At 42.4% G+C, this 24,932-nt stretch overlaps 1 protein-coding gene across 8 annotated transcripts in view; it reads left to right on the top strand.

The window, feature by feature from the left end:
* LOC126876887 (transcription factor SOX-6) overlaps positions 1–24,932 on the top strand; it is a 323,573-nt gene that overhangs the window by 274,370 nt on the left and 24,271 nt on the right. For all 8 annotated transcript variants that reach the window (XM_050639726.1, XM_050639746.1, XM_050639723.1 and 5 more), the window contains 2 exons: positions 238–963; positions 8,500–8,710. In XM_050639726.1, coding sequence (XP_050495683.1) covers positions 238–963; positions 8,500–8,710 — 937 coding nt within the window. The remainder of the gene's footprint in view (positions 1–237; positions 964–8,499; positions 8,711–24,932) is intronic.

Here is a 24,932-nt window from a genome sequence, read left to right as displayed (position 1 = left end):
CCTGACTGCGATAGAATTCCATTTATCTAAATTCATTAGAAGATAAACGATTTATACGTAACTGGAGTTTATATATAGCAGAAGTTCACTGATTCTTCTCGCTATGATTTTCCACATAGCAGGAGTTTACATTCAGATAATTAGATTCGATCGCTTCTTCGGGGGGCTTCTTTACAAAATTACATCGATGCGAAGGATCAAAGAGCTAACCATTTGTGTTTTCGTTTTTCGTTGCAGACTGAGGATGTCCTCAAAGAGGAAGTCACCACCAACGAAGCTATCGGAGGGCGGGGGCGGTACGGGTACAGTGGCAGGCGCCAACGAGGAGGAAGAGGATACGACCTCGTCGGTGACCGGTGGTCCCGGTGGCGAGGTAGCCGTCGGTGAAGAAGGTCCTACCACCCCCGTCGATATCGAGGAGTGTTACCCTCATCAGAGGGGAGGTGACTGCGAGTCGTCCGGCTGTTCGTCGCCGGCGACTACCAGCGAGCCGGATCTCCGAGATTCGCCCTCGCCGTCGTCGAATTCCCTGCAAAGTAAACGACAAAGGATCGTTTTATCCAGCCAGGAGACTCTAGCCTCCTACCATTATCCTCACCACCATCACCATCACCATCATCATCATCACCATCACCACACGAACACATCATCGTCGTCGGGTGGTGTCGTGGAACCGGCCAGCTCCTCGGAGTGTGGCTCGCCGCCAACCCCCTTAACCGTCGACCCCTATTACCCGAGCCATCCTCACCACAACAACAACAACAATACCGTCACGCAGAATAATAACAATAACAACGGCGGTAACGCAACAACTGTTACGAGTAAGAGATCCATGGACGACGTTCTCAAGAGGTTAACCTGTAAAATGAACAGCGAGTCGCTGTCGTTGCAGGACGATACCAGTAATAACAGGCGGAACAGTCCGCCACCCTCCTCTACGCCGACCGGACACAACGCGCACTGGTTAGTGTTTTGTTCATGTTCTATTATGAACGAGTTCTTGGGGATTTCAGGGGGATGAATCGGGGTGTGTGTGAGATATTTGGAAATGAAATGGTACGAACTTTGTGAATATGAAAGAATTGCTCTTGTTTTATAATATTTTTAACGTGTTTATGAAAGAAATAGCTATGGTAGAATATAATAATTACCGATATAAATAATAATTAATATGGAAAATAATAATTACCATTCGTACCATAAATTTGTGAACATCTCATACAAAGAACATTTAATTTTTCTTACTTGCTTCTAATTTCTTATCAAAGAAATTTCTTTCCATCAGATATAATATCGTAAACTTTCTAAAGCGATCTAAAGGAATCTATATAAATAGGATTTAAAGTTAGCGACAATAATCGAAATTGTCGAGGAAACAAACTTCGATAAAAATTTAAGCGAAAAATTATATTTTTCTTTACGCTCTCTCGATCTAAAAACTAAATGACAGCGAACAATTTTCGTTAAAATGTATCTGTTATCGCGCAGCTACTTTTTGTAATCATTCGGCATTTCAGATATAAAACCTGAAATAACTCTTCTTTGACTATCTTCATTATTCGCGATAACCGCACAATATTTCTCAAATCTCCGAAGAGAGAATTTTCCTTGATATCCCCTCGTGAATTATCTTCCGAAAAAAGAAAACATCATTTAAAGTTCACCATTTTGTAATATAGAATCCAAGGTATCTCGAGTAACTTTACAGACATCGGAGTGTCCATCGTTAGAAAATGGAGTAGCTCCAGCTGTCGCGTATCGGCTATTTACAGTTTTCCTTTCTGTGTTTCTACCACGATAGTGGACGACATTAATTAAACGGCGCCAGGAAGTGGCCAGTCAGCCGGGGGAAATGAGGCCGACTCCATTGGCGAGCGTTCCTTCCTGTTTCCCAGATTCACCGCGCGAGTTCTGACGAGATCCGCCACGGTTTCATGTACGTTGTCGTCCATGTTACGCAATCTGTATCTCCTTTTAATTAGCAGATATTGTTTCTGTTCTAACTGCCGCTCGTGGCTGGTGGATTCGTCACGATGTTGCAATCGTCACGCTTTTAATCTGCTGTTGTCTTCCGACCAGCTATCTGCCACTTTTATACACTTTACATAATCCATAAATACAGCGGTTATAAGAAGTATATTTGCACATATAGCACAACTTCGTTTATTTGAATGGAAAAAATTAATGTAGCTTATATAGGAACGATTAAACGAACTCCAATTATACAAGCTACTCTTTTCCCGACAAGTTCGTCCTTCAAATTATACAACATTAAGGCAGAATTTTTAAAAGAAAATCGTCGTGGAACAAATTATTTTTTACATCCATAGTGATGGTAGAATTTCAAACGTTCAAACATTATTTTTCGAATAGATCGTCCAATGTACAAATATTTCAAGTATATTTTTTAGCTGTTTTTTTCAAACACGACCCTTCGAATAGATCGTCCAATATATAAACTTTCCGTTTTGTAACGACGAGCGTAGAACTATCGCTGTTCAAATATAAAAACTGTCATTGAAAACGTTCATCATTGATTTTTACTTTTCAAGCCTGCATACTACGCTAGATCTCTATACAGCTTGAAACTTCATTTCAAGAAGTTGAATAAGGGTAATTTTAAAAAATCTGAACGCGTACTTCAATTTTCTAGGTTCTATATTAACCACACAATCTTAAAATCGATCTGAATCTCAAGTTATAACTTTCTCGCCAGAATATTTAACGCTAACAGAAATATCCTTGCGAATGTTTGTTCGATGTGAATTAGAATATTTCTCGAGTCGTAATTCGCGTTCTTCTCGAGACTCTCTTTCGAGATTCAACGTACGCGAGAAAAACCCTAACATCTCCGATAGCAACGTCAAGAGTTACAGCAGAAGTATCGAGCTTCTATTCTGTCCTCTCCTCTGTATCGGCCGCGGAGAATAACAACGCGAACTGCTTAAATTTGGCCCCGCAAGTGGCCCACAAAAGCGTCCATTGTTCGGGGAACGACAAGATCCACAGATTCCAGTCGTAAACTGACTCTTCGTTACCGAACGGAGATCCATCCGTGAAATACAAAGAGGAGCGAGCGTAAAGGAAGTCGTCGAAAGACGGGAGCGAGGGCCGAGGGCAAAAAAACAAAGGGTCCACAGAGAGAGAGCCTGAAAATATCCAACTTCTCGGCTCAGGGACAAAGAAACGCGTCCGAGGAGAGGACGATAAGAAATCGGACGAGTCGACATTTTATCCTGGACTATGCCTTCCTTCGTTTCCATTTCACGCGAACGTTAAAAACGTACAGGAAGATCCGCGAAGTGTTAGGTACTCGTGGATTTTGATGAAACTCCATGAATGGGCTGAAAGTTGGAAAGTGATTATGCTATTATCAATGTAGGCATTCATACCAATTACTTGGAAAATGATTAGAATATACTTATAGGCAATATTGTGTTTCGAGATTGTTAATGTATTTACATTCTTAATTCTAATTTTATGGCACTGGTTAATTTACATTAGCTTACAGTAAACACGGTTTCACAACAGAAACTAGTAACATATTGCAATATTCTAGATAAAAAGTAATATTTTTTTTATGTGCGTTTAGATATGACTTTTATAATGTTGATTCGATCGAAGTTTTATTAAAAAGTAAAGGTAACACCAATCGTGATCTATTAAGATAAAAAGTATGCAATCGACGAGCATTAAAATTTGCAATTTCAAATTGAAAACGAGTTGCAGGATAAACTTGTAAAAAAAAAGTGGTTCTAGTAGTTATTCTCGTGTTAACAAGTTTCACTCGACATTGACACATGCCACTTTACGAATGTTGCAAATATTTCATCAAGTCCTGATTGATGTAGAATAAACTAAAGTCAGAGGTATTTTCAAAATCAAAATTTTCATTTTTAATATTATATTTCAGAAAGCACCGTGTTTATCTCGCGAACAGTAACGAATTCTATCTATCTATTAGCTTTCTCTTTCCGTAATCATGATAAAATCATAATAAATTCCGACAAACTCTCGTTAGTGACGAATTAAAAAAGTAACACACACGAAGAGAAATTTACCTTATTATAAAAAAGCCTAGTGTGGAAAGACGGAAAAAAAGTAAAACGAGCGGGGTTTATCGTGGATACGATAGAGGCGCGTGTGTACGTTATCGCGAAATACGATTAGACTATATTCAAAGTCGATATCGCACGGTCACGTAATAATAATTGCTCCATGTAATCAGGCTCGTGAATGAATTGATTCTTTGTATCGGCGCGATGGGGACGCTTGGAAGTTTTTCCGTTCTCTCTGAACATCTCTCGCACAATGTACAACGTCGAGGATACAGAGTAAAGATTATCCGCACGTGGCTAATTATGGATCACCGTCTCGTTGCGAACTTCTTTTGTACAGGGTGATGAAAGAACTCGACTAATGTCCAGGAACCATACATACATTCACATGTGAGGATAATTTTCTTCTATATTTATTGGAGTATCTCGGTTTGGAACATGTTATTTTGGCTGTGTTGACAAACTACAATATGCCTTAATTTAGAACCATGTATATGTATATATATCTTTAGAAAACTGTGCATATTATTAGAAACACGAAGGTGGAATTAACCTTTGGTAGTAAAAATTGCCATTGAGTAATTTTATCGTCGTGTTATAGAATACTTTGCCTACAATTAGAATTTTAGCTGCGTCGTGCATCTTGAGCATTTTGCGATCCAATTGTCTCGTTATTTTGGCAAAGAAGTTACCTAATTCTGACGTAAGGAACACGAGAAACTTGTTATCACTGTCAGTATGGTAATCGTAAAATTGTTGGAAAACAATTAAAACAAGGAGATTTCAAGTTTTATAATAAATTTAAAGAAGGTTTAAAGTTCAACGACGTTTCTAAATATTAAATAGAAAGAAAACGAAAAGCACAGAAATTGCTAAGAAAGTCATGAAAAAATTTCAACGGGATGTGCATGACCTTTCCAACCGAGAATCGGAATCATCTGCCAAATATGCCACAGTGATTCGTCCACGCGTATCTTTCGTTCTATAATTCCCTCGTTTTCCTTTCCGAATCATCGGCCACGAGAAATCTACCAAACATTCCTACCGATGATTGAAACAAAACTGTCGCGCGGAATCTTCTCTGACTGGTAACATCGAGCCTGTTCGAAAAGCAGACGGAACGTGGCAGAATGCAATCCCCGAGGCAGCGTGTAACCATTGAAAGCAAACCGGTGAACTTGGCAAGCACGAACGAGCAGACAGAATCGTGCCAGCCCGCTGCCCACACGCCGCGTGGGTATCGGGGCCAAAATTCTTCCAAAATTCAGCCAACTGTACGACAACTCGCACTTACGTGACGTTCACCCGCTTTTTGGATTACATTCAATTCTGGACCCGACCCCGCTCCGATAGAAATACTTGTTTTAACGACCGATCGCGAACTCGAGCAAATTGCGTTTACTTCTGATCGATCGACGTAGGCAGATTTTTACACACATATGTTACTAACGCCGGCAAATTGTTGATATTTTGATTTATTATTTGTTATCGTGGAGATTTTACAATTTCTAACTAGCGACGTAATTTGACAAATTTTGCGCGTAGATTCGACTCAATTTCGAACAATTTTCCATAGGGATATTGGTAAATTTTATTCCGTGTGATCGAACACGTATGTCACTTATTTTCGCAGATGCCATAATTTATAATTTAGCAAGCTAGCCACTGTACACTTCGTTGTAAGAAATATATCACTAGCAATATTTATTAAAGTTCGGATGTTTAGATTTCAAGCTTGATAAAGTAGTTTTACTTCTCAAGCTGATTCAATAAAACCATCTTATTCGAAGCTCGATGACGCGGTTGAGCTAAAAACTTAATAAAATCAAAAAGATTTGTCAAGCAGTTTATATCGAAAAGTGGTTTTACCCCGATGGAAGTATCGGATAAAAATCTGACTTGATAAACAGCATTTACGATACAGGAAATTTTCGATCAATTAAATCGAAGGTTCAGAAAGAAAATCGTGGATCGTCAATGTTCGTTTGTTCTGCAACAAGAGCGTTGCTATTTTGTAATCATTCTCTGCTTAGATATTCCGCGATGGCTTTTCAAACTAAATCAAACAACACCAGCATTATTCGCTGCTCGAAGCAGATTGCAGCTGCTATACCGTGAATCATTAAACCGTGGAAAGAAGTGGATCGCCAATAGGCAATAAATTTGCCTTATTTCCTTTACAATTTAACTTCTCTTACGCTTGATATCAAAGTCAATGGTAGAAGAAAGACAGAAAGGAAAAGTATTACCATATACAAAGCTTCAATACATAGTCTTTAAAAACCATAAATCAAGAAGGGATTCTACGTTCAGTGGAGAACGACAGAGATTCAAATGGAATAAAACTTGTTAATCGAAAGTATATTAATCCGTATGTGATGTCTGTAAACGGAGACGCGCGTGGAATTAAAATGGGCGCGTCGCATTTAAAAATCCGTATATTATTATTACACGCTCCACTTTTGATACTAATATCTGCTTGCCAACTTCCACCATGCGTGTCACGCGTGTGCAAGCGTTTAATGATATAAACCGTCGAGTACACGCTGCAGATAAAAGTATCATCAATTTCATAATGAATGTAAGCTTCGACCAAAATTACGTTATAGCATGTCGTGCGATAAAACACATAACCAACAGAGGCGAAAAGTAAAAACAAGGGGAAAAGGAAAAGAGATAATCGAAAGCAGTCGTTATTTACGCGTAATCCAGTTTTATTTGCAAACTTATCGTACGATCGATACACAAACATTTGATGAAACGTTTGTGTCGCGAATCGTTTTATTGGATGTTCGATGATCGAAGATGGAATACCCCATCGACGAAATTAAACTAGTGCGCTTCTTATCGTTCATTCAGCTCCGTAGGTGACCTTATTTTTAACCGCGTGACCGCCGAAAATAACGGTATGTCGCAAAATTGGCGTGACAAAAGAAGCAACACGCGTGACATGGCCTATTTTTGGTCAGCCGGAAAGGCTAAGTCCTACGAACGTACGGCGTCGCCAGCGGGGATGATAATAGCGACAGAATGAGCCTTTTGTTGCCTGATACTGAGGTCAACAGGCGCGAATAGAATCTTGTAGCCGCCCACCGAGCATTATTATCTTTCGAAAGAAAGCCACGCACAGCAAGGGTCTTTCATCGGTCGCGCAAGGATAAAGGACGTATCTTTTTTCTCGATAGGTAACGGTTTTATGAGGCGCGATTTTTGTGCCGTTGATGAGTCGCGAGGAACGTGTACGATGTGTGCTTTAGGGTCTAATTAAGCTTGCATAGCGTATAGAACTCATCCAACGACTTTCCCTTTCTTCTAAATATTTTTCTTTCTGCTATTTTTTGTAAGGATTATTACATTTGATACCTATAGCTTTCCGTAAATAATCGATACCTTTTTAAGCTACAAATTCCTTAAAAAAGTTCAAAACTATCCCGAAGCTTCGAACAAATACCATGGATCTACCATTGCGACATCGTTCCGTCAAAGAATAGGAAACTATAGCCTTTTTCTTTTGTTGCAAAGTAGATTTCGTAACCATTCGCGCATCACGCGGCAAGAACGCACACCTGAATCATCCAGCGAGGGTCGGTCTTTAAAATTCCAGCGTCCCTTTAACCGTTGACCCCGTAAGAAACGCCATACAGTTCGGGGCGGAACAGTTCCGTATATGTATATTGCCCTAGATTCCAGAAGGCGCGGTTCTTTCAATCCTCGTCCTTATCCTCTGGTTCGACGATGTCCTTCACGATTTCGTATGCTCGCCTCTCGTTGCATAGCCCATCGCGCTGCCGCTGCTCCGGCACAATGCGTCCGTATCACTTATTCGTGGTCCATTTTCCTCGGTATAAAAGAGAGAGGAACGAGAGCTCCGGGCGTAGACCAGGAGGGCACTTTAGAAGGAAGAAACCGCGGTGAAACGAGGAGAAAGGTGCGCGAGAGCGAGCGAAACGACTACTAAAGGCAGAGGAAAGGAAAGAGAAGGAGAATAGGAGGGTGGGTTGGCAGAGAGGGATGGAAGGAAAGAGCGAGGAACACCCCATCACGGGGGCAAACACTCGGGCTACCGTGATTGCGCGGCCGCGACCCTATCTATTATTCACCTGGCTCCCGGCCCTATGTACGCCAACTACTATCCCATTCCAGAGACCGGCAGAGCCACTGGAAACTCTTGCTCGCACGCGAATAGCCTCGTACGTGGCTGATCTACGTACCAGGACTGCTTGTGCAGCTTCCTCTTCCCCCTTCCTCTGTTTCTGTGTCTGTTCATCGCCTTCCCTCTCGCTCTCTTACTTTTTGTCCTTTTCTTCCATGTTGGCTCTCTCGGTTTCTCTCGCCCGTTGTGCACCGTGCCGTGCAAACTACAGGGACGAGAAACGACCTCCCTACGCGTGTACACGTACGTAAAGCGTAATTGACCGTGGTTTGATGGTGTACGTTGCAGCGGAGGCGTCGCCAGCGTGGCGAACAGCGTGCCACCCTCACCCCCGGCCTCTGGCAGGATGCAGAACACGGAAAGTCAGGTCCAGCAGGATAGCGCGTCAGCGTTCCTCTTCACGGAAAGCTTCGCAGAGAAGGAGCGCAGGCTCTCCGAGATGATCCTACAGCTGCAGCTGCTCAGGGAACAATTGCTGCAACAGCAAGATCAGTCGAAGGTAGGAGGACTTGTTGATTTTATTTCAGGTTTCACGGGTAGCTACTGGTGAGGAAGAGAGAATTGCGGATTTTTAAGTGTAAACTAGGTTTTTTGGAAGCTCAGGTTAATTGGTTTTTTGTATAAACTTGTTTCTCTCTGTGAATTTTGGATTAGCTTTTTGACCAACGTCCTTGTGACCGAGATTTTAGAGACTTTCGCAAACAGTTACAATCTACTTTACTATTATTTAGTATAAACGAGTCTCATGACGCGCGATCGTCAATCAAATCGACAATGATATCGTCGATCTGTAATTTTATGCTACCGATCAACCTCAAAATCACGATATCAACGCTCGTTATTCTTAACACCCGCGTTTCGTGCTTCCAAAAAATATAGTTTATACCGAGAGTCATTGGACCACGTTAATCACAACACTTTCTATCATGGAATTTCATGGCTTTGTGGATAAGAAAATGGTCAAGTAGATCAATTATATTTGTTATCAATGGCAGGAAAGAGAGAATGTTAATAAGCGATACAAAGCACAATATACATGCGAAAGTAAATTAATCGCAAATATTTGCGGTTTTCTACTTTCGAATTTTCATAAAATCATCATTGATCGTATCATTAGATGAAGCATTAGGTACCGTATTATTAGGTATCGTCGGAACCTGTTTGAATGGATCGATTTTACGCGGGTTATAGATACCGGCTTAGCTGCTACGATCTAGCAGCGGAATTATTTTCGGCTAATCGAGGCCAGCAGAGAAATTGATTGTCTGAGACACCGTGGTTGGCAAGCTAATATCGCCGATACAAAATTCGAACGTACACGCGACGTGACGAGCTAACGATGCTCGCGTATGACTCGCGAGATTTATCGATCAACCGCAGAAGAGGGACGAGGTTCTAAATTTATATATTAGCGGGCACGAATTTACCGAGATCGGAAAGCGACTATCAATAGCCGATAATTTGTCTTGTACTATTAAGCCGTTTCGTGATCCAACTTGTCTATGTTATACCGTGACATTTATCTCAGTCTCGCGGGATACGGTAATCCGCTGATCGATCTCGCTTCCAACTTATGTTTCACTTAGCGATTCGACGTATAACTATACCCTAACGGGGATCTAATTAACGCAACTCTGGAACACTGTTATCGACGAAAGTCGAAGATACGAGATTTGTTAGATTAGATCTGCAGCTCGAATAGAGGAAGAAGTGTACATAATAAAGTAGGGTTATTTGAGTTATCTCGTTAGGTAAGTCAAATGTGTAGTTCATTTTCGGGCGTAGATGACTTAAAAATTGCTCGTAACCGAATTTGACGAATTACAGGAAAGTTACTTGGCTTGAGTCAAATAACCATATTTTATTTCATCATTAAATCTCACGTATAATCGTAAGTGAAAACTTGTCAATTGTCCAATTCGTAGTTGCTATGAAACATTTGAATTTGAAGAAGACAATTTTTATGCAAGAAGATTATTGACGCGATGACGAAATAAACGAAAAAGTATTAAGGAGGATAATTGCACCTTGTCTAATTTAACTCGGTTCTGTATGAAAAAGTTACTGACTCGATATTAGCCAGCTGTGAGCTTAAACAAATATCGTTGCGTTACAACTGCTCCAATTAAATCTTGCAGCGATCGTATACACAATTAAATTTAATTATCCCCGCTTACTGTTTCGCTAAACGGGATCGTTAGTCTCGGGCGACGCGGAGGGGGTGATACGTTTCAGGGATCCGCTAACGAAAGAACAAACGATAAAGATCGGCCGTGGTGTCTTCAATGCTGTTTCGCGTGCAACAATCTAGACTAATCAGCAATTATGCAAACAGTTGCAAAACCGTGGGTGCAAATTTAAACCGCTACTAGCGGACTAGAACCCGCGAGAAAAAGAAAACGAAGACGATCTGATTCTGTGCCTTAATGAATAACGTAAGAACGTTAAACGAACATTTATTATTTATTATTTGTCCTGATAAATATGATAAATATGTAAAAAATGGGAAATCAACGTAGATAGATAAATGTAAATTTAAGTTAATTCGCGATATTTGAAGAAACATTTCTTCCATCGTGTTTCCAATATTTTGAGGAATCGCTCGCATATATGTATCATCTTATTCGAGCAACATGAATGAAATTTTTCTTGTGTACACTAGACGATATTACATTTATTCCATGTGAAAAAAGGATATACTACATTACGTAAACAGACCTAGATAATTTTCATTTCTCTTTAATACCTTTGCGTAAAGTAAAATGAGCATGCAGCTACACTAAAAAGAGCTTCTTTAAATATTGGACGTAAGAGGAACATTCTAGATGCATCACTCCACAGTAGGCTCTTTAACGCGTTTAACGTTATCGATGGACACATCGATTCTTTACGAGGGACCTTATAACCTTCGAAATGTAAAAAAATTCTAAGATATTTGTTTACGTACAAGTATCGTTTTATTTATTATTCTTCGTATATCAAACCCAATTTTAGGCTAACTTATCATAATCATCGTTTAAAAATATTATAAATTCTGGTCCCACGATCGAAATATAAACTGTGGAAATACGCGAACAAACGCAAAAATATTAAGACGTATGTCTCTCGCAACTCTGCGTAACATTGAAACGAATCGAAGCCCATTACAGCATCGTGCACCAGAGAAACTCATTATCCGTGGCAATACGTGGAAGCGGACACGGCGTTCTCCTCGATGGCACGCGTCTCTCTCGTGCAGGGCGTCACGCGCGAGTTCATCGCATTCCTCTCGAATCCTCTGCACGAACCACGGCACATCTCTTACCTCTCTAATTTCCATATTTGTTAAAAGAAAACCTTTACAGGATACGAAACACGCGAACAATGCTAGATTCTCTCTTTTGATTCCTTGAGGCGAGGCGACGTCTCATAGACATGAACGATCGTATCAGCGGCATCGCGATGACTGGATACTCCGCGCGACCTGAAAAACTGCGGGTCATCGCGTGGAAGCGAGGAACGGCTTGCTCGCTCGCGGGAATCGCCGAGAAACCTGTCTGTTCGCAAAAATGCGAACGCGTGCAGATAATACCCGATGTATTACCGTTATTATGCCAGTCATTTACGTGCTGCACACGCGCAACCCCGTCGCCCCGGTCCGCCCCGCTGTCCCGCTAAATTCATCCCGCAGCGAGATTCTGCGAACGCGTTTTAAGCAAACACGCTCGTACTGGCGTGGCCCGCTATACCTGGATGCATGGTCAGCCTCGTGTGCGTCTCAACGCCGTGGGATCATCTGGTAGCTGCGAGCATGTCGGTTTTAGTCGATTGGTAGCGACTATCTCATCGGGTTTGATAGATTTTCAATTGCAGGTTATGGATGAGACGCAGAGATGGAAGGTAGAGACGAGATGCGAGGCTTGTGTGTTAGTCATCGATTATGTTAATTATACTTCATGACGTAGATCGTCTGTAAGTCGGTCTTATCTAGCTAATTTCCACTTTTTCGTTTTGCGTGTCTTATCTGATACTCGACGCATCAGTAATCTTACGTTAGAGTCAATAGTCTTGAGAGTTACAGCATAATTGATATGTATAAGATGCGAACATATTACGAAGCAAGAATTAGAAATTCGTTCATGCACGTGGTCGTGGAGTTTCTAGAAATTGACAGATTACTGTAGCGCATTTAATTAACATACACCTTTGCTTTTCAAAATGTTTTTATCGGCAAATGGCGAGATCTTTTTTAACGATTCTTCAAAGTCGATAAAATAAGCAAAGCCATTTCTACGATAACGCGGTACAAATACATATTTCAAATCGAACTATCGCAGACAATAAGCATACAAAATTCCTCTCTAGACTAAATCGCCTTATGCCTTAAAACAAACTATTACAGACAGCATAGAAAATTTTTCTCGCAGACGAGCTACTCGTTCCTTAATAACTCCGCGAAGAAGAAACTCGATGAGACAGGAAACATTGAGGATCCTCGTCGCGAGCGCTTCTCCAGAAACCGCGTTACAAGCCGGGGCGAGTCGGCACTTTGCAATCTCTCCGCAGCGTGTGTCGCCGCTCTTGCAAGGGTGGAGAACGTTTTCTCGTCGGCCATTTCATCGGCACCAAGTGAAAACGCGTTTGTCGGCGGCGTTTGCGCGGCAGCGGCAGCCGCCTCGAGAGTTAGCCGACGTTAAAACGGAAGTGCGACCGTGAAGGAAAGAAGGACAGAGACGGATAAAGCGTTGAAGAAAGACAAGGATAAAAGAGAGAAAGAGAGGGAGAGGGAGAGAGAGAGAGATGGATAGAAGAGAGAGAACGTAGGAGGAAGGCGGTAGTCTGAACGTTCTCCTCCTCTCGGGTCCCGGAGGGCGTATAGTTATGTTCGAGTTGGCAGACTCGGGGTCGAGTGGGGATCTCCCTCTCCTCTGTTCCCCTCTCTTGCTCTCTCCCGCTCTCTTTCCGCCTGTTTCTCTTTCTTTCTTTCACCTTTCCACCTGTTATGCGACTCTGTGCCATGCTGCATTGGCACAGGTGTGCAGCCACGTACTCGTTCTCGAAAGCACACACCACCTTCGAAGGCTACACCTTCGACCTTTTTCTTCCTCCTCTCTCAACGTGCATACGCTACTCTCTTCCCCTATATCCTCTACGGCTCCTTTCCACGCTCCTTCTTTCCTTTCCTTCCGTTCCACTCCTTTTCTTTCCTTTTTCTCTACTCCGCCGTCGTCTCTTTGCTCCTTTCTCTTCCTCTCACGAAAACCCCGTCTCGCTCGTTCTTATATTCTGTCTCATTCGAGGAACGAGCAAAGCGATCGCGTGGGCGGTGAGAGCTCTCTTCGTTCCTCTTCCCTGAGGCGCCTCGGCGAACCTACCTATACCTTTGCTCGTACACCTGTGCAGGAGCATATTGTCACGCCCAGTGGCTCGAGCGTACAGACGAGATGCACCGGCCGACGCGCCGCTCCCGACCATCGCTCCTCTTTTATTTACAGCCCCGGTCCGCTCGCTCGCCAAGTAACGCGTGACCCTTTCCTACGATTGTCTATATCGGACACGACAAAGATGCGGTGAGATCGGCCGATGACAGTAGATGGTGCGCGTTTAAGTTTTCATGATAGAGCAGAAGAGCAGAAGATACGAAGAGGGTGTGACCCGGAGAAACGAAGGGTAGGTGGTTCATGCGGTTCCGCAGTAATGGGAGTAGTACGTTGACACTATTGCGAGAGTTTTCGATATAAGTATTTTGTAACTTGGGGAAGTTGGTCCTAAAATTTGGAAAGATCGTGCGAGCATCGATAAGAGACATTCCTTGATTAAGTGACGATGGAAGCTAAGAGATAAAAGATATTGTAAAGTAGAGAATTGCAATGATTAATTGAGATTTATCTTGGACATCTACTGATGTTCTAAAGGATAGGTTTATTGATCATATAATCCTGCTTAATCAGCTGTGAATACATTAACGATAAATAATGCAAATATTACGAACGTATTGTTAGATGATTTATGATGTATCTATGTTACCAGATCTACCATCGAAAATCCATAATATTACCGCAGCAAAACATTTAAATATACTACTTCTCTGAAAGACACTTGCTATTAGCATCTTGCTGATGAAAATCTTAACCAAATTAATTCAAAGAATGTATATACATTATATATGTTCGTTGTCGTTCTCGAAAATTCGCCACGTTGACTAGGAGAATATTCGATTCTGCAGAGCGCAAGAATTCGATCGATGACGTTTAGAACGCATCCTTGATACCTGGAAAGGAACCTGCGACACGCGATGCAGGTTTATTCATCGATTCTCATTCGCCGGTTTCGCGACTTATCTTCTTACCTGTTCGGACACGTATAACCTTCGTCATATAGATACCGATATTTGATGACTCTCCAGGAAACTGTGGCAGGTGAGCGTGAAATTTCTGCTTGCTATCCAAACGTCTGTGTCGCACATGTTACACCGTCAGCGATTAAAGTTGAATTCTATGAAGTAAACTGCTCCATGTCGCTAAAAATATCGAAACAAGTCTGGATATTAGATATAATTGAGAAATTTGTATTTTATCAAGAGCCACTGCTTTAATTTCGCGTATCGCTATACATATTTATGTTTGTAACTTCATAGGTAAAGTGCGTTTCTACATTTTGATATTGCTTTTAATGAAATGGAATGATAGAGGAAGATCTGTCTGATTCGGTGCTTGACGTGAGTGTAAGTATTATATCTCGAACTGTTTCGTAATACTTTCAAGCCACTTTAATATCATCGTTTGTTATTTTCATGCTTGTGCGCCGTAATTTATTTTTGACCTAGCGCAAATATTTAGATTGTTTAATTTTATCGTAAAATTGGTAGAAACCGCTCCCAAACAAAGTGTTTTCGTACTTCAAATACAACGACGGATGAAATCGTCAAAATCTAATTTGCGTCTTCTATCTATACGATTTATATTCGTTATTTCAATTCAAAAGATCAAGCATTGAGAACGTTCAAAGACGTCGATGGGATGAATTTCAAAAATGTTTATCTGAAATCTTCCATAATCTATCATATTAATTAAAATTTCAAAACTAGCCACGTGTAACGCGATCGGCATTTTGTCAATTGTGTTGCGTAATATGCAAAGTATTCGTTGCTTCCAGGGTAAATATATCATCGTCGATAGACGTTAAACATTTCAATGCTCTTAGAAAACCTACGTTTCATCATCTTAAAACAAAACTCGAGCACAAATTCGCATTTTGATTTAAACAAAAAAGCTGGGAACCGTCGGACATCACGGCGCATTTCTGCGCGACCGTGCCGTTATTACACGCTAGCGTAATCTACAAAGGCGGGGGGCTCAAAAGCGAGAAAGAGACCCAGAACAAACGCAAAATAGAGAGAGAGAGAGAGAGAGAGAGAAAGCCTGGTCCGCGATATGCGAGCTGCGAATGCCGGGTTAGAAACGTGGAACAAGAGGGGGAGTGTATGGCGTGCGGTGTTTGGCCGGTGAGCGAGAGAGGCCAGGGGCGCTTGTGCGTATGTCCATACGTTTGTCCATTTGCGTATCGGCCGGCGCTTTATGGGAATTAGCGGCGTATTGTGGGTCGCCGGTGGGCGGTCTGTGTGCACCGGTGCACGAGAAGCGTCCACGGGAACGGCCACCACTCCCGGCCGACGGGAGCGTGAGGGAAGTTGCAGCGGCGCATACACCCGTGGGGGATGATCGGACAAGGATGGCAAGTTGCGAGACCGAGACGCGCAAGACAGGGACAGGGAACGCGTAGACGCGCAGAGAAAGGAAGACAGGGGTAACGGAAGCGTCCGGGAATGGGGATGATTCTCTGTCCCTCTCTTTCTCTGTTTCCCTTTCTCCCATTCTCTCTCTTGTCAATATACGAGCGATATGATCACCAAGTATAATCACCGGCGGACCGGAGAGCGTCGAGCTCTCTGTCAATAGAATGCTACTTTGTGATCCCCGTCCCCGCCCAATCCGACCGCTTATATATTGTATCAAACGTATCCGTGCGTTTTGCTTCTCTCTGCAGAATGCCGCCGCTCGTGAAATCCGTATCGACCGACAATACCCGCGAAACGCGTTGGTCAGCCGCGCAAAAATACACCCGACCACCCCCTCCCGTCCCACCAACTACGACAGCTCGCCACTGTCCTGGTAATATCGAACAAAACCGCCTCCGGGAGTAGTGCGTTTTTGTTCTTCGCCGATATGGTGATTCGTCCTGCCGTCCTTTATCATCGATACTCCTGTCGGTGTGCACTATTGGCCAGTACGGTGCGCTATCTTCATATTTGCTTTGTTTTACGTTTCAGTAAATGGAGCTAGTGTGGTTCTTTGACGAGAATGCGTTGTGAGGAGAATTGTTGCGTTCGACGTGCACTGGAAACGCGGTGTGTACAATATTTGCGATGTAATGGAGTGAGAATTTACAATTAATTTTGGGAAATACTATAAAATCACAAAGTCGATATCCGTCGAATAAATCCATACAACGATGAAAGAAATGGTAATCGATTCAAGCCAATGCGATTTATTCTATTCCTTGTCGTGATTTTAAAATATAACACCCTTCTGTAATTCACATACTTCAAACGCCACAAATCAGGAACATCCGTGTAACAAGCATTCGTTGATCGAACAAAGTGACGGTCGCGACTCTCCGGTGGTCAGCGAAGCGTGTACGAACGCGCGATTTCGTATCCTGCAGTCGTCGCAAGAGGCATGCCGCCTAAACGGGGGCTAAATGAACGCGCTCGGCTGTCTTTTTTTCTCTATGTGTGTATCATCCTCCCTTCTTGTTACTTTTTGCCCGCGCGGAACATCAACTTACGCGACCACCTCGCTTATCCGATTCACCGGGTTTTTCTCGACGGATAGGGTACGGTGCGGTGGCTGTTGGAGACGCACGCGCGCGCGCGCGGAGAGGGTGCAATCCAGCAGAGAGGGTTGGCTCGTCGGAGTGTATCTTTTCGAGCGATCAAAGAATTATCGCAGTGGAGCGACAAGCCGACGGTGTTTGTCGTTTGATCGCGAGGCAACGATGCGTGAGTTTGCGCGTTACCTGCCGCGAGAGACGAGCAAACCGCTCGGCTCGGCTCCGCTTCGTTCTGTGTCGTGCGAATGAGCGCGCAGGCACAGTGTACCAGCGTGAACGGCTAACGCGTTAACGCATTTTAGCCAAGCTACACCGTTTCTTCCGCATCTCGTGCTCTCCTTTTTTTCTCTCTTTTCTTGTCTGCTACTCACTCTGCGTATCTCTTTTTCCCCTCTTCGATCCTACCCACCAGCTAGCATCCTGTCCTCTCTTTGTATCTCCTTTACACCGTATCTCGTACTCTCGTCACGGCTCTCTCCACTCGTCCTCCTGCTCGCGTTCCACCCTCTGGCCACCCTTTTGCCAGGCTCATACATCGAATATCTCTTGCAGAGGACCGAGGTCGGGTCCGCTGCCCTCGTCATGTCGTACTAATGCATGTAATTGCAGCTAACCTCATTAAACCCGCCGACTGATGCCACTCGCTCAAATTGCGTCCCTCTACCCCTTTGCTTCCTATATCCCGAGTCTCTGTCACTATCTCGCTCGTTCCTTTTTTTCACCCCATACTCTTCCTGGCTGTTTCTCTGTTTCGACCGACTCTTCGTTTCGTTATCCCTGTACTGCGTTCTCCACGATTCTCATCCATGTTTTCACCCCTGTCCCCCGTTTTATCCGTCTGCGTTTCAACGTTTCTGTTTGCCTCTCGCTTCGTCCCGCCTTTGGCGGATTCCTCGCCCGGTACCGAAACCCCGCACCGCTGTCCTTGGCTAGTCTCGGTTTGCCACCTATACGATAAACCCTTCGAATCAACGGTGGTGGTTGAATTTTTTAAATTCGTTTAACCTTCTTTTTAGCTTTCCAAGATCAGGATTTATTGGATCGGTCGAGTCTGCATTAGTTTCGATCATTCATATCGTTGTTTTAATATTTCAAGTTTTAAGTTGAAGCTATTGATACGTAAACTTTCTGTATAAACGTATTTTAACCTGTTAATCGAGTCGTCTTTTAATCAAAAATTCCATTTGGCAATAGTTTTAGTTGCGCTACTCTTGGTCTTTGAAAGTGTAAATACGATGTAACGATGAGTTAAAACAACAAAATTCCTCGATAAAGAAATGATTAATTTTAAAATCTAGGCAAGCTGGATGACGAGTTTAATCACTCTTACAATACACATTTCTTAGCTATGATCACGTATCGCTTACACATCGTTTCTTACGTACATTAATCATATTCAAGCAATGTCAATAACACCATTTTATACAGCCGTCCAAGATTCTAAATATAACGCTGATAACGTTTAACCCTTTTATTCATAATCTTTGGAAGTATTGTAATACAACACTTGTCAACTCCTTTTACGAAAGTGTTATATGTATATACGAAACATTTTGAAATTTCATTAGCGCTATGAACCGGTGTGTATGTACGTACCGCGTGGAAGAATTAAGCAATCCTCACACCAAACATTCTACCGTATTCCTGAATGAAGAAACAGGGGTGCCAAAAATTCCAGCATCCTCCGCACCCTCGACCATCGAGGTCCTTGTTCGCCATTTATGTAAATCGAAAGAGGGTGCTCGTACGGACGTTCTGTCCCATTCCACGATTCGCCTATGAATAGCTCACTCCATTAAATAACACCGGTACATATGCCTACAAGCAAACAGTTTGTTGATGATTGAATATCGGAGTAGTATCCGGTGTATTTTAATCGAAACGATACGCGGCTGGGACCTCCTCGCGAAATACACAGTTGCTGCTTGGAAAACGCTGTTCGTATTGATCCAGCGTAAGCCGGCCGGGTATCACTTGTAAAATGCACCGAGTCAATTTCGAACATTACGAAACCCAATATATCGGCCGCGATATTGAAACCGATATGTATAATGTATATTGGCCGACAGATTTCGGCCAACTCGCTGAACGCTCGAATTCTCGTCATCGTTTTCTATTCAAAAGGCTCGATCGAATTACTTTTGCGGCTCGTAACTCGTTCATTCTCTGTCCTGGATACGACAGTTCCGAGCAACGGTGCTCGTGGAAGGCTTCTTGCACGCGTGTCGCGTCGACGTTTCCGCTTGGTTCGAGGGCGCTTTGGGCTTTCGACTCACGCAAACGCCGACGTTGCAACCGATGTTCGGTCACGTAGATTCATTTCATTAGTCTCCCCTGTGGTCATTTTTCCTCCTGAATGGTAATAATCCAAGATGTGTGCAACTTGAGTGTGTAATATCTCGAGTATCTATAAGAAAAGTAGAGTTTCTTGGAGATTTTACGAGAAGCTCCGAGGAATTGGTGTCTCTTGATACGATAATTTTTGGACATGGGCAACTTGCGATGCTCTGACTTAGTACGAATTTAAATAGATTTTCTTAGAAATATGGACGACTAAGATTTATTTTGGAAATCAAAGTCTCTGTTGAATTATTTTACAAATATTTTGAGGACGGAAACTTAACTCTGCAAAGTCCTAAGAATTCTATCATAATTCGTGGCGTATCTGAGAAATACTTGAGGTTGACTTCGATCTACGATTCAGTGCCAAGTTTGCATAAAACTTGCACGAACATAGAATATGTTCTTCGAGCTCGTTGACTTAAGTATAACACACGCAACTCGCACAAAGTCCGTGAACAACTCAAATAGACGACACGAATCAACCTCCAATTTACCATTCGAATCGATAAATTCCTGTTAACCATCGCGCGATTAACCAATTTTCTGCGATATATCGAGTAACCTGCGAAACGATATATTTCCGAGTGGTCGATGGAATTTCTCGTTTCCCTTTGATACGCACATATACTGTACGGAGTGTTCCTAATCGTAACACGAAGGTAGAGGAACGGTTCTGGCATTGCAGTGTCGTGCGTACGACGTTAATTACAAAACACTTATGTCGAACGGACGTCTTAACACGTAGGAGGACGAGATTTCGCTTGTATTAAGGGTGAAGGCGTCGCCAGTAGTGCATGCACGACGACGTCTGGACCACTTGGCGCTCGCATTACGGACCCCTTTCTACTTGGTACTCTTCCTTCGTTGCCGGCGGGGGCACCAGCACCTCCTTCAATCTCCGCATCCGATTTTCTGGAGGAAGAAAATGAACTCTCATATAATTATTTTCCTCATTAACATTGTGGCCCATTGTTCGCGTCGATGAGAGGCATAGTCTTGCCGCGCGGTATTTTAATTACATTCCTATGTGCAGCCAGGCCTCAACTCAAAGGCGACCGTTCACCATTGTACTCTCTCGCGTCTTTCTTTCTTACTCTCTTTCTCTTAACCAACTGCGGGATCATCCGATAATAATTTTTTGTTGTCTCCGTCAAGGGTGTTCTTGAAGACACCCTTTATTCTCCTGAAGAAAGTTTTTTTTCTATTATTTTTTTTTTTTTTACCTATATAAAGTATTATTTCTTATGGTGTAACACGCAGTAAACGTATAACAAATATGGGGATATTCATAGGGTTGATCTTAGGCTTCAAAATAATGAAACAGGTTCATGTACGAGAATATCGTCAGAGCACTATTTTTCGAGTTGCAAGAAATTGTATTTTACGATGGAAATATAATCAATGGATCAGCTAACGTTCTTTACATCGTCCTATGTGCACGAGGTTTACAATAATTAAAAACATCGGTTTGGATTACACGAAAGAATAAATCGCGCCTCAAAATATAAATCATGTATAACTAGACTCGATCGCGTGGTAAAATTCGACGTGTGAAACAAGTCGACGATCAGACGATCTTTGATCAAGATTGCATACCGCCGGTAATGAATTTCTTGATACGTATTAAGCCTTGGGAGTCTGTTAATTTCGACGACTGCACATTCTTCCAAGTACTCCTTAGATCGTTAGCATTCGAACACGCGTCAAAAATAATAACACGGCCTTTAGGCTAAATTACACGTGCTTCCAATTACGAGTATTATTCACGCACGATAACCGCGTCTCTCTCGTTCTCGCTCTCTTTCAAACGAGCGCGGTCCACGAACGCGGCGCCCAAGGATTTTATAATTTTCTCCGGAAAGTATTTCGTCTGTTCCGCTAGACTTAATCATCGACCATCGTGACGAGCGATAAACAAACTATTAACCAACGACACCGGGTAGAGACCGCAAGATAAAAAGAGAAGGAGGAGAATCGTCGGAGAACCCAACCTTGTCACCAATTATAGAATTTTTCACGCGCCACGTTTTCTCTCCTTCTATTCTTCTTCTTTTTCTTCGTCTTCTTGCTCTCTCTACACGCATTTTTTTTTTTTTATTTCCCAAAGAAGGTCGAAGAAAAAAAAGAAAAAATGACCTCTCACGATCGTCGCATCCGCTCGATGCAAAAGAATAGTACGAAGAGAGTTGGTGAAAAATTGGTACAATGTCTCCGTGCTGCGCCATTACCGCGCCGTTTCCATTATTCTTCTTCCTCTCTCGGTGAACGAACCACCGTTCTTCCTTTTTTCTTTCCATCCGATTGAAAAGAAAAGATTCTCGAAGGGATCCGCGAACGTTGGAGTGCGAGCCTCCGCGGCGTCTCGACGGTCTTATCTAGCGTGGCGTCCCCATGCTCGCTACACGGATTGTTAACTGAATCCGGCAGCCGGCATTGTTTCATCGCCGAGAGTCCCGAGCACAACAGTGCTCCATTGTATTCCCGGTCGCGTTCATTCAGCTTTTTCTTCCTCTTCGTCGCTCGTATTTTTTCGTTGTTTTTTTGCCTCTCTGATCCATCAGTAAGCTCCGTATGCGATTCCTGGTACAGCTGTGGGCTCGAAAATGTTCTACTCTTGTTAAAGAAGAGTGGTGTCGAGTGTCTCGGGCCTTGTGACTGCTGGTCGATCCACGAAATATATCTTTGAAACTGAAACTCCCGAAACTTACCATACCGTACATTCGCCACTCTTCGTATAGCTAATCTTTCAAACTTCGTGTCCTAAACTTGGTATCTTCACAAGCATTATCTAAATTTAACATACTATGCATTTTACTACCAACTTTTCAATTTTCAAGTCTGCAGATTCGTATCCTGACGACTGTAACTTAAACTTACAAATACTAGGTACATCGTTCTTCGTTCATCTAACCATCCAAATCTCAATTTCAAAAATTAATATCCTCGTAGTTTCAAATCTACCACTACTCCACTCGAAGGTCTCCTTTTGCTTTTAAAAAATGGTAACATTTTCCCCTCGATCTGCCTTCGAATTCCTTTACTTTCGCTCAGCAAATCGACCTTGAAGTTAAATTGCCAAATTCAATGGGAGTCTGCCTGTTCACGCGACACGCAACTCTTTCGATTAAGACGAACGCCGATGGTTGTTTCCCGTCTCTTTTCACCAGTTCGGTGGATCGAGTGTTGCACGGCGGATATTTTCGTGCCTGGGCATCGTTTATCGAGGATATCAGTCGGTTTCCTTGGATGATGCGGCTGCGAGCCGCAAGTACACCGTCGTCGTGGCGGCGGCGACGGATAATGTGTGTTTCGGCCGCGGTGCCGAGAATAGTTCAAAGTAAATAGCATGCCGTGAGTGGTGCCCTCTAATCTTCTTCTTCTCCTTACCACGGGGGATATTCTGATTGCATTATGACCTACCACGGCCAGATACCACTTCTCCAAAGGGATATTCAAGCGTGGCTGATGTAACGTACACGCCGTATACTCCGACAGGCTACCAAGAACGATGGTAAGCATTGGTGGAACGAGCATTTGGATCATCTTTGTTGTGTAACAAAACGAGCTTTATGAGATATCGGTTTCGAGTATATGTAGTACAGAGCTGAAACAACCGGCCGGATCGAGATAACGCGTCGGCAAGTTTGAGTTAGTAAAAGCGTTCTTTCCTTTTATTAAAGAGTCGTATAGTTTGTATGTTAGTGATTTTATCGCTTACTCTTTTAACGTAGAGAAGAATGGGGGTTGATTCGTAACTCTTAGAAATTTGGAATTAAACTGGTTCCGATATTCCATTTGTGTTATATTACTTTCAGTTCTTGTGTCATTTCGTGGTATCTTATCGAAGGTCTAAATATGTCTTGAAAAGGATGAAAGATATAGTTAAGGGAACTAAAAGGAAGTGTTGCTTTGCCCCAACGTTAACTCCGCTAGAATCATTTTAAAACTCGTATTCTTGGTGCTTATTTTTTGCAAGTGATCGTTCTTTGTATATGGCACAATGTTTTGCGAGGTAAGATCGTACCTACCTAAGTATGATGAAGTTGAAAGGATTTGGAATATTACATGTAGCATAGCGTATATGATAGATGCGCTAATAATAAAACGGATACGAATAGATGATGTTTCTGATGCTCGTCCATTTGCTAATGCTCTCTTTAGACTCTAGCTTGAAATTCTCTATCTAAACTCTCTCTTTAGACTCTCACTCGTCACCCACTGTTCATCCTTAAGAACCTCGCCTGTACACATGAATATTTACAGGCATAATTCACCCATATTGATAGCCCAGCTCGTTCTCGAAATTTTGAATAGATAGAAATTTTCTTATCGTTGTCTCTTATAACGGTGCACTTTTCACTTTACTTGCTTCCTACAGCGAGAAAATACAATCTACGCGTGTGCCGATTCTGGAGATTTGGGATATCTTTGGATATCAAGCATCCTCGCAAAGTGTTGGTTCGTAAAACTTAATAGAATATTGAAAATGTTTTCGTCTTAATTTCGATAGCTTCGTTAAAAAACTGGAAACAGTTGGAGCTCTATATTTACGCGAGATTTCTAAGCCGACTTTCTAAACCTAAATTTCCAACATGACCGACACCCACGCATAGTTGTCAAGTCACACGAACCACAGAAATATTATCTTTTCGTTTCGATAATCAGGGAAACCGATCTTACCTCGTAAATTTCTTGTGAAACGAAACGAACGAAAATGAGAACCGATATGTAATTAATTATGAAAATTTCATATTCGATGTCCTTATGATTTGTGACGCGAACCGTGAACCACGTAGCTAGACAGTTGTTCACGGAAAGAGATCGAATCCTGTTTGTTAATTAATGCCGGTTGTTTCAGTGTATACAGAGAAATCCAAGTTGAATTTATCGGTTTGTTCGAAGGAAAAATCACAGGTCGACGCATAGTGCGAATACCTTTATTCGTGCGCCTCGATTTTACAAGATCCGAAAGCAGACATTTCATACGTTACCAGCGGAATAATATATCGCGGCTGGTTGCAAGGTTAACGCGGATGCGATTAAAGTAATCGGCCGTAGAATCGATAAGGCGGGGCTTATTTAGGAAGTGATAATTGCAATATTTATGAGAGGTTGTTGCAGACAACACAGGTCGTTAACGTTGTTCGTTAAATATCACTTAGCTGCTAAACCAGCTCGAGCTTATCTCAACCGATAAGAAAATATTTCCGGCCTCACGGTGTTATTGATTGGAAGAGAAACTGAAATTCACGTTTCATGGAACTCAAACGAATGACAAGAATTGAAGAATATCGACGGAAGAGACAAAGGAACTGATATTGCCGAATACAATTCCGAGCGCAGAATGAACATAAACATGTTATTCTATTTCTTGATACTTAAGAAAAACATCTGTATAATACACCTTTCTTTATAAATCCCTATCGAACATCTGAAGTTCCAATCTCTCCTGCGAATTAAATTCAAATTCGTACAAATAATATCGAACAAAACTCTTAACATAGAGT

The sequence above is a fragment of the Bombus huntii genome, chromosome 2 (genome assembly GCF_024542735.1).
Source record: "Bombus huntii isolate Logan2020A chromosome 2, iyBomHunt1.1, whole genome shotgun sequence".
In the NCBI taxonomy this organism is placed as follows: domain Eukaryota; kingdom Metazoa; phylum Arthropoda; class Insecta; order Hymenoptera; family Apidae; genus Bombus; species Bombus huntii.
Note: the sequence above shows the minus strand (reverse complement) of the source record. Positions and strands in the feature narration are given on the sequence as shown.